Source organism: Cyprinodon variegatus, unplaced genomic scaffold (assembly GCF_000732505.1).
Source record: "Cyprinodon variegatus isolate N-32 unplaced genomic scaffold, C_variegatus-1.0 Scaffold82, whole genome shotgun sequence".
Taxonomy (NCBI): Eukaryota; Metazoa; Chordata; class Actinopteri; order Cyprinodontiformes; family Cyprinodontidae; genus Cyprinodon; species Cyprinodon variegatus.
The window spans coordinates 843,411-854,931 of NW_015150535.1; the positions used below are offsets into that span (position 1 = coordinate 843,411).

The 11,521-nt window shown below is 37.2% G+C and overlaps 1 protein-coding gene across 1 annotated transcript in view; it reads left to right on the top strand.

Moving 5' to 3' along the window:
• The window catches only part of LOC107083739 (probable voltage-dependent N-type calcium channel subunit alpha-1B), a 270,890-nt gene that overhangs the window by 8,615 nt on the left and 250,754 nt on the right, over window positions 1-11,521 (top strand). The window contains exon 4 of the mRNA XM_015373178.1: window positions 4,801-4,906. Within this exon, the coding sequence (XP_015228664.1) occupies window positions 4,801-4,906 (106 nt within the window). The remainder of the gene's footprint in view (window positions 1-4,800; window positions 4,907-11,521) is intronic.

Consider the following 11,521-nt stretch of genomic DNA (forward strand, 5'->3'; position numbering starts at 1 on the left):
TAAGGAAACGAATCAAAAAAAGTGAACACAGTTCACTGTATCGACTGACTACACCCAAGCGCTAATTGCAGATAATTTTGATGATTTATAAAACCCATAATTGACTTTTTAAGTAACTAATTATATGGGTTTATTTTAGTGATTTCTAGTAAAAACATGCTGTAACCATTTTTATCGCTTACATGGGGGCAATGCTAACCAGAAAGTAATCCAAAATACAGGCAAGGCAAGGATAGACAAAGTAAATTTATTTATCACAAATCAGTACAAAGACAATTGAAAGCATTTTATGTGAAATAAAGCAGGGGTCTTCAACGTTTTCCAGGCCAAGGACCCCCAAAATGATGGTGAGATGGAGCAGGGACCCCCTAATTATACATATAATGTTTGAAACTGTGCTATATCAAACTGGTCCTATAGTCACTCTATTACAGATGGAGTAATGTAACAAAAGTAATTTCGCCCTGGGATTATTAAAGTTTTTCTGATTCTGATTCCTGGTTGATGGGATAGGTGTTGTGAATGAAACGGTGCCCAGATTGAAAGAGCTCCTGTGTGTCGCTAAATGTGTGCATTGATGTCTGAAAGACATCTTCTGCCTCCATTTATATGTTTACTACAGTCTGTTGAATTTGTGTTAATGTGTATTTAAAGACATTTCAATTAGTGGAATATAAAAAAAAAGTCTAATCAACCAAAACTTTTGCGACCCCCATTTAGTACCTCCGTGGACCCCCTAGGGGTTGCGGACCCCCTGTTGAAGACCTCCGAATTAAAGCATTAAAAAATAAGGAAAATAGAAGCAGCATAAAAGCAAGTAAAGATAAAAACACGAGTCAATGACACCCTTCTCACAGAAGGTATTTAGATAAAGTATTATTTGCGTACTTAAGTGGTTGTAGGTGCCATTTTCAAGCATGGGAAAATTTAGTGGAAGGAAAAACTAACTATGGAAAATGAGGCAAACAGTTAATTTTAAGTTATTTTTATGAGGGCGGGGGGGTTGGTTGGGGGTTGTACAGAGTTGCTGAGTTTATTTTCCATCAGGGATCGTTACTGGCCATAAGAAAGTCGGCTTTCTTTCACCAAAAAACATCTCCAGGATTAAAGGACTAATGTCTCAGCAGGACTGCGAAAATTAATGAATTAGTTAATCTTTAGTAGAATAAATTACTGAAGTTGTTTCTTCATAGGTCCGCCTAAAAAGTCGATCAAACAGCTGCAGCTAATGAATGCTGCTGCCTGCATCCTCACTAAAATTAAAAAAGTAGAGAACATCAGTCAAAAGTCATTCTTCTGGCTTTTTGTTAGGCTTCTGTTAGTCTATGAATCACTGAATGGCGTAGCTCCACAACACAGTAGCTTCAGACTTGCTGTTATCGATCAACCACCCAGAACTCTCAGGTCTACTTGATATAAACTGCTCTGCAGAACCAGAACCAGAAACAAACATGAAGAAGCAGCTTAACTTTCTTATGCTCCACTAATCTGAAATAAATGCCCAGAAAATTGCAAAAGCACTGAAACCCTCAGTTGCTTTAAATCTAGAATAAAAATGTATTTATATTCAGAGCGGCCTTTAACTGTTCTATCTAAACATTAATAGTTAAGTTTCCAGTTCAACTCGTCTTTTCCTACTTTATTAATAATTTCATCTTTTTAATCTAAACCTTTTATTTTAATTATTAATTTTATCTTCTTTAATCATGTTTCCTTTATGCCAAAGCAATATAATTATGTTTTTTTACCTTCATGTCCAGCACTTTGAATTATCTTGCCTCAGAAAAATGTCGTATAACCAACCTTATATTTCCTTACTGCCAAAATATAGTTGCATTTATTTTATTGAAACTCCAAGAGGGATTATAGAAATATAACAGATCTCTGATATAGGAGGGACTTTGACCATACAGAGCTCTGTATGTCAGTACCAAGATTTTACTATTTATACAGAACAGAACTGTGAGCCGTTGAAGGGCTTTTAGAATGGGAGTAATATGAGCTAGTTCAGGTAAATTGTAGGACGCTGTTAGATTAAACTGAGCTCCTTAAACAACTCAGCAGAACCGCAGGCTGATGGCCTCCATACTATCCTGCACTGATGGTGACAGAGGAGCCCTAACCAAGACAAAAAAAAAAAGATTGAACAGAAAGTACTACTTCTACTACAGATACATTTTAGTGTTAACAAAATATACAAACAAATGAAACTGGTTTCCTAGTAGATCCTAATTAATATTTGATCTAAAATAACCAACCCCCCTGACTTTTTTACACTGTACCTCAGCCATCCTGCAGAATTTGTAAGTCTAGTTTACGTTTAAAATGCTCAAAGAAAGTTGGATTTTAATGACTAAATGGATCATTTTCATGTTATTTTAGGGAATAACGGTTTAGGTCTTAAAGGAAAAGTACACCCAAAACATGATTAGCCTTCATTTTCTACTCACCCCCATGCTGAACAACACTCTGGAGTACTTTTTTGATATCTCAAATGCATCTGGAGATCTGGGAGGCTTCTTGCTGTCTGCTGACATTCAAATAATGGAGGTCTATGGCGCCCGAGGCAGAAAGGTCCATAAAAGTCCACAAAAAACGTGTCAATATTCCTCCATACTGCTCGTCCAATGTATTCCAAGTGTCCTGAGTGGGTAGCATCCAGAATTTACTCGAAACGAAGTCATTTAGAATGTTTTTAGAGCATAAACAGCAGTGTATAGGATTTCCTGAAAGCGCGCACATGTGCGATCACGACGCTACGGAAGCCGGCAGACCAAACCAGCGCATTCAGCTCGGCAAAGAACTCATGCTCTTCCTCAACACTGAAGTCCTCAGACATTTTTCTTTCGTTGTTTCTTTCTTTGCACAGGTAAACGGCACATTTCTTCTTCTACGCTTGCATTATTGGAAGAGCAGACGCTGAATGCGCACTTTCATCTGGTTTGGTCTGCCGGCTTCCGTAGCGTCGTGAACGCGCATGTGCGCGCTTTCAGGAAATCCTATACACTACTGTTTATGCTCTAAAAACATTCTAAATGACTTCGTTTCGAGTAAATTCTGGATGCTACCCACTCAGGACACTTGGAATACATTGGACGAGCAGTATGGAGGAATATTGACACGTTTTTTGTGGACTTTTATGGACCTTTCTGCCTCGGGCACCATAGACCTCCATTATTTGAATGTCAGCAGACAGCAAGAAGCCTCCCAGATCTCCAGATGCATTTGAGATATCAAAAAAGTACTCCAGAGTGTTGTTCAGCATGGGGGTGAGTAGAAAATGAAGGCTAATCATGTTTTGGGTGTACTATTCCTTTAAGGTTTATGGGAGTATTATTATATTAAATATAAAAAGTTTAGATGAAAAATGATGACATCACAGACTTCAGCATTTGAATCTGAAAACCAATTTGTTTTAAATTACAAATATGCAGATGTTTTGGATTAAGACTTTTTTCTTAAATCATCCCAGAAGGCATAAAAAAGGAGAGTTTCTGTTACATTTAACTCTACCCCTTTAAATTGGAGGTCAAAGACCTATCTTATTTGCCATAACTTCTCCATTAAACATGGCAGACAGATTCAGAACATGCTGATCTCACCATTACAAAATTGTTTCTGGTACAGCATATAGATTTTAGTGAATGCATCATCATAGAAACCACTGATTAAGTATTTAATTAGTCTTTGGGTCTTATATTTCTCTGCAGATTTTTTTTTCTTGTATTAATCCATCATGACTGCCACTGCAGGAACTGTAGAGATCTGTGTCCTCAGTCCTCACATATAGGAAGGACAAACCTGAAGAGCTGCTTTTATGTTGGATTAAAAAAATAAAGTTCAATGGTGCCTTTCAAATAAGTCTAAGTCTGACATAGTGGAGAGCAATACAGTAGTAGGTTCTATATTAATAATAAGAACAAAGGGAATATATGATATATCTTTTTTTTTTTTTTTGAAAGGCCATGGAAGAGAATATTTTCCGGAAATTTGTACAATTAAATAATACAATACAGTTAATAACTTAATAATTAAACTGTGTATGTTAAAATACATTGGACAATTTTTTTTATGTCACTAAATCTAAAAATAAGCACTTATTATAGGATACAAATTACACATTTAAATGAATTAGATCTGTTTTCTAAGAGCCCATTTTCTTATGGAAACAGATCATTTGCCTCGACTATAACTCAATTGTTTAAAGCCATGAGTAACTTTTCATAATTTTGTAAGAAAATTTCCTGCTAATTAAATCTGTTTTTACAGTGAAATGGCCAGGGCCGGGAAGTTGGAGATTTTGTAACAAACGAGAGCAGAGAGCAGGATCTGATCCGCTTTCATCACTATGAAAAACAACTATAATGAATCTATTGTTTGCGCTCAAATTATTGGTTTTCTGGGGGTTAACCCATTTAGTGTTAATAGAAAATGAAAAAAATAAACAGAAAATCTCTCAAAATCAGTTCTTTGGAGTAAAAAAGACAACTTTTTGTTAAATTATTGGATTGGGTGTCTCTAATGGATAATAAAAATATGCTGATATCGGTACAAGTCAGTCAAAAAGAACCACCTAAAAGGATCAGAATCAGCTGAACCTGATCTATATATTTAATAGAAAAACACAATAGAAAAACAAAACTGTCTTAATGATTTATGGTTGGTGTTATGTTTTGCTTTCCATAGAGACTGTGTTTGTAATGTATTGTTTCCATAACTGTCTTGTTTATTGTTTTTAACCTCACAAATGAAGCAGATTTGTGTTTTAAAAATGTTCTGAATGATCCTTAACCTTCACACTCCATTTGAGTACATGATCCTGGCAACTATTATCGCCAACTGTATCGTCTTGGCATTGGAGCAACATCTACCTGCAAGTGACAAAACGCCAATGTCGGAACGCCTGGTGAGTGAATGGGGTTCAAACCCAACTCTTTTTTTTTTCTTTTTTGCATTATTTGGCATTTTTATTTGATCTCACCAGAAAAGCTTGATGATGCATCTAAAAGGATTACACACTGGTTCCAAACAGGGTACAGAGGTTGACTTGTATGTTTTATAAAAGTGGTCTCTAAGCTCCCTTAAAAACCCACAAAGGCTCCGTAAATGCAACCTGCAAGCTACAGATGACATCATGAAGTAATATGAACAACAGCAGCCTGTAGGCCTGTAACCTGTAAGTTTAGGTTATATTTTAAAAGATGTTGGTTTAAGGATAGTGTCCATTTGAGTTAAAATATGGGAAATAAAGTCTAGGTGAATAATAAAAAGCTGCATCTTAAAGGTAAGCTTTGAAAACTCGCTGTCTATGACAGTATTCTGTGTTTTCTATGAATATAATCCATGCATTTATTTAAAGGTAGCTTTTCTGAAAATTCTTTGTAAGAAATCTTCATGTATTTTAAAAATGGCCTGTAAGTTCCAGAAATTAATCAGCAGTTTATTTAGTAGTAAGTGTTTGGAGATGATCTGGAAATTAAACTGTCAGTTACATGGAATTCACATGTTGGTTTTCTGATAATAACCTTGCAGTTCATGGTTGGTTCTAGATGTGAATTTGTACGTTTCCACTGAGGTAGCTGGTCATTTCCAAAAAGTAGCCTTAAACTTCTGTGGGGCTGTGGGGCCCTCTGAAATGAGAAGACAACACAAAACAACAGGGGAATCATACAGATACAAATGTTTTAACAGAATACACATATTATTGGTTTTTATCTTTTGTCCCTCTATTCCTTTTTCTTTCCCACATCTGCCTTTTACCCTTTTTCTTCTTTTCTTCATCTCTATGTCCCTTTTTTTAAATTAGGTTCATACTTTCTCCTGCTTTGTCTTTTTTCTTTTTCTCTTCTTTTCTCTCTTATATTTGTTTGTTTTCCTATATTTACTGCCTGCTTCCTGGATCCTTTCTGCACATGTGCAGTAAAATGGACTGCTCCAATATACGGGAGACTGCGGGTTGGGGGTCATGAAATACGCATATTACAACATGCATTTTCATGGTAATGTAATGAAAGGGTTTTAGTCTAAAACGTCATCAATATGAGCTAATAAGTAATCACTGTATAATCTACATGTGTATGAGTTTCAAGGGGCCTTTAGAAGCTTGGGGCCACCTAGATTTGCCTGAAGATAACTCCACCCCTTTATGTTAGTTTCAGAGCAGATCATTAAAAAAGGCAGTCTTTTATGTTTTAGGGGAGGGACCTAATTGTTCTGTGAAATAAATCTTAGAGATTAGTAGAGCATTCAAAACGTAACCTTTTGTGTTTTATGTTTCTCCCCCTTTGGACTTCTTTTTGATTTATTTTTTGAGTTTCCTGTTATTTGTGTCATTCTGTTTTGTTGGTAATTGGTTCTTTTCCATTTTGTGTTATATTTAAGCTGGGTTGTATTTCTCGAGTTACTCTCTGTTGCCCCCTTGTGACTGTTTCCTTTCCCCTTGGCTCCCTTCTAGTTACTTCTATCCACACCTGCTCCATATCACCTCATTAGCACATTCTTTGTTCTGTCCCCCATATATACACCACCTCTCCAGTTCAACTTTACTGGTTTCTTGCTGTTACTTGTTGTCCCCTGACATCTCCTGGTTTTTGGTTTCCTGTATTTTTGTTCTTAGATGTTGTTTCTGTTGCCTTTTTGATTTAATCAAACCTTTAAGGAACTCACCTCTGCCTCCCTCATCTCTGTCAACCTTCACCCCCACATTGACAAAAGGTTCAGTGAAGCAGTTTGTTAGTTTAACATAAAGTCCTTACACTTATTCATCTGTAAGGTCTGTAATAGTAAACTGATTTTAAGGCAGGTTATATGGAAGATAAACTGTAAGTAGGATAAAGGTTCTGAGTGACTCCCCCTCCATACAAAATGGACATGCTGCTCTGGCAGGCTGTTTACACCTACAGGTTTTTTCTTTTTCTTACATTTCTGTGGTGCACTCAAGTTTGATTACAGAAACAAATTTTTTTTACACAGCTTGATTTATTTCGCTTCATCCTGTTTCACTTTTCAGATCCCCCTTTGGTAGTTTTAAGCCCCTGCTTTCGCTTTTCTTTCCTCTCTTTACATCATCTTAAGAAAATGTAAACGTAGCTGGCAAAACAAAAAAAAAATCAGTTTTGTCTATCCGACTTCATGGTTCAGTACTTTGCACCCTCTCGTCGTTGAAGATTGTTGCAGCTTCAGGAGGTTTGCGACACTTCATGACTTCACACTGTGCAAAAAAGAGCAACAGTCATAAAAAAAAAAAACTGTTTTGATTTATCCTGATGGCTTGAAGGGGATTATTGCTACAAAAGGTGGTATTCAGCAAATGGAAAAAGTGATTAGTGAGGTTCCACAAAGAAGAAAAACAAGTGTCCTCTCTTTGCCTCCTCCACCTCGAGGATGTAACACGACAAGATGGCTTTTAATTAGAGCTAGGGATCAGCTATTATACGCTGAAGCTCCGTCAACAGACCAGGAGGCGTGCTGTGAGTGGAGGTGGTGAGTGAAGCTGCTTGCTAAGTGTGCTTCTGGTCTATAGTGCCTTGGTCCTTGGAGATTTCCTCAGCTGTTCGCAGAATCTCCATCTATTCATTTATATTTGCTGGATGTTTTCACAACTAGTGAGGCTTCTATTTATGTAGCTTCTCAGCTCTTTTGAGATAAGACCTTTATTTTCGTCGTTAAAAATAATCAAGTTTAATGTTTAAGGTTGCATCATTCATCTGTCATTCATAGAACATAAAATTGGAATATTTGTAGCATTTGCAGCATGCCCTTTGACTAGATTAATTGATTTATAGATAACTGAAATGGACTGGTTAGTCCAGTAGCAGATCTGTCTGTCTTGCACTTTTGAGAATCAGGTTGAGGAGGAACACCCTGCTCATTTTTGGGGAGAGGAAATCGCAAGATGTTTCCAGGCCATAAAAACATGTAAATCCTCCCCAGAAAGTTCTGGACCTCTCATCGTGGGAACTAACACACTTAGTTGATGAACTTGGCTGACTCCCTTCAGCAGTTCTACTCCCACCTAAAACTATTGGTTATGGTTAGCCAAGCTACCTTATGAAGGAAGCTTATCTCAGCTGTTGAATTCATAATCTCATTCTTTTAGTTTTATTTTCTTGACCATGGTTAACGGTCTGATTGTAAATCAGCTGATACATTCAGACCTTTCTTTTGGCTCAGCTCTTTCTGGAGGACTGGCCCAGACATCTGGATCAGATGACAACTCAGAGTTCTCCACTATTTAAACAGGGTGAATCTTTACAGAAAAGTTCATAGTTCCTACAGATTAGGAGTTTGACTTTGCCCCAAATAAAGGAGTTCAGGTGTCTTGTTTTAATGTTCTCAGCTAGAGGTGGGATAAAGCATGTGTTGGCCGGTTGGATCTGTACCATATCTGTAGAAGAAATGTCAGTAAGCCAGGTAGTTTTGTTAATGGATCTTGTTTCAAGTCTAAAACTAAGAATTTTAATTAAGGTTGATGACTGAAATAACATGATCCGTCTTTTTCTGTAGGATGGCTGCATACAGCCCTGAGGAGCTCTGTCATCTGGGGGAAACTGGCAGTAGAACTGCTGATACTCTGAAATGAAACAGTTTATCTAAGGTAGTTTGTGGATCCTATCAAGATGGCAACTAGGTGCTTCCATTAACCTCTTACACCCTAAGGGGGTATAAATAAATTTCTGCCTGACAAAAACACACAAAAGTAAATCATTTATAGCCTCACAGCTATTAAAATTAAGAAGAAACTTTTGGTACGTCTGTAAAGGTAAGATGTCATGAATGGTTTTCTGTTGTCAGCACCATTGTAGCTTTGACCCTGCCTGAAATATTAGGGACAAAATACAAAATATTTTGCATTTTTTGAACCTCGCCAAAATTTTCTTTGAAATAAACATTGCAAAACACTACCAAAATATTATTTATAGCACAAAAAAGTAGTACAGACTTTTAAATCTAAATGTTGTGTAAAAATATACCAAATTTGGACTCAATCAGATGAATCATATTTATTTTAGAATGGTATTAGTGAGAAATTTCTTAGGCGGAGGGGCCATTTTGGCACATTTATCCATAAATGTCACCAAACTGTGCCAAATGTGTTTTTTACATCAATACTGGGGGTTTGTTAAAATTACGAGGTCAGGTAGCAGCTGGACCCACCGGTGGGTCCGTAGGGTTCTAGGGGTTAAGAGGTTTTTGTGGCATGTCCCACCGCCATGACCCTGAAGTCAACGAATGCTGGTTTGGAGGCGACAAAAAACAGGCTGGAGGAGGATATTAGAGAGAGGGAGGTTATCTGTTATTCTTCTGGTTGGCTAAAAAAAAAAACAATAGATGGATGCATGGATGAATTAATGGATGGATAAAGGAATGGATGGATAAACAGAAAAATGGAGGGATGCATGGATAAACAGATGCATGGATAAATGGATCGATGGATGGATGGATAAATGGATGGATGGGTGGATGGGTGGGTAGGTTATAATTTGTATGTATGCATGGATAAACAGATGGATAATTGGATGGGTGGATGGATGGTTAAAGGAACATTGCCTTGAATTTACAGTAAAGTGAAACATCTGCATCATTTGGAAAAAGAAAATGGTTAAAATGAGGATAAACCTTTCATTAGAAGTTTGCCTAAGAGGAAGCTAACTGGTTGACGTCATCAAGGATTTGATCAAAATTAAAACCTAAACAGAAAACTGCAACCAGTGCTTCTGAAATGTTGTTGAATGCTGCTTGTTTTCAGCCTGGGCTATGAAAAGGTCACATTTCTTGTTGCATTCAGCTTGTCATGCTGCTCTTTTGTGCTTATCTATGTTGTTGGATGGATGTAATAGGGGTTGGGGGGGTTGACTGTCAGGTTGTAGTATGCTGGGAGCAACAGCGGGGGAGGGAGGTTACGGTCAGCAGGAGATTTGCTCTGCTCTAGGCTCTTGGAAATATTAATGGAGGCAAAGTGTCACAGTGATGCAGCTTTTTTACCGGCAGCGAGGCTCAGAGGGAGTTTGGCAGCACAGTGGGAATTATCAGGGAGCTGTGACACTATCAGGAAACACAGGAGTGATCAAATAAATCATCATCCATCAAAAAAATCCATGTGTGAGGATAAAGTATCTCCTCATAAACAGGTGGTTTGCTGCTTTTTAGATTCAACTGTGTCTTTTTCGTTTACAGATTCTTTTCTTCCCTATTTGTTTTCTCCCATTGTCTGAACCTGAAAGTTTCTAAGTTCAATAAGCAAAAAGCCCAAAAAGATCCTTGTGACATGAGGAAAAGATGATTGGGCTGAACCCAGTTGCCTGACCTGTTTGCCTTCAAAGTCTTTTGTTTTGCCTCGGTTAATGTGCCCTTTTCCATCGCCTCAGCAGAGGTTGCCCTTTATCTATCCCGGTTGTTTGCAAATGCAGTTTTTCCTGCTTTCAGCTGAAGTTAGATAGTTGATGGCACTGACTTGTGCTGATTCTGTGTTACATTGGACCATTGTTTGTTTTTACTGTTTTCACTTCATTTAAGCTCCTGCATTACAACCCAAAGAGAGGAGCTACATACAGTGACTCATCAAAGTGTAAACACCCCTTAAGATATCTTAGTTTGTTAGATTACACCCTCAAAATATTATTTTATTACAATTTAATGTGATAGACCAACACTAAATGAAACATAACTAGAAAATAAAGGAATATTTTTATGTCTGTTAACATCAGTTTTTAGGTATTTTTACAGATCAACTGAATTTAGATCTGGACTTTGACTAGGCCATTATATCACATGAATATGTTTTTTTTCTTTTATCCAGCGGTCTGTGATTCTTAAAATCCAAATACAGTTTCAGAGTAGATTTTTGAGGAAAAAAATGGTTTATGTATTGATGGTGTCTACATAAGTCTATATTTTTCCGCATCCATTCAAAACACCATCTTCTTAAATCCTAAAGACTGGTTTCAGGTATATATGAGCTTAATTCATGTTTCCAGAAACTGCTACTGGGGGCTGATAAAAAAAAAGCCCCATATACCATAGCATGATGATGCCACCGCCATGTTTTAAAGTGGTTGATTTGTATGGCGTCTGCTGAGGAATGGTCCATCATGTTTTCCATCTCCCCTACATGACCTTTGTCAAAAACAAAAACAAAAAATATCAGTTCTGATGTTGTCCTGTTGTTCCTGAGGTGTTAGTCTTTGTAGTTCAGCTAAACTATCATGTCTTGGTAGATTTGAAGTCAGGTAAGCAACTGCAACCTTTCAACACCTGCCTGAGCTCTTTTCCATTATTGAATAATGATTGGGAGATTGCTTTCATTACGTCACTCTGGTTTAAATGTTTCCAGATCCTCATTCCTGATTTCTCTGATGTGCTCATCCCTTTTTGTTTCACATTTGTGGCCTAAGAACAGCTGGATTTATACTAATGTTTAACTGAAAACATCCACTAGGGGATTTCTAAAAGAAGTTTATTTAAAGGAATAGTACACCCAAAACATGATTAGCCTTCATTTTCTACTCACCCCCATGCTGAA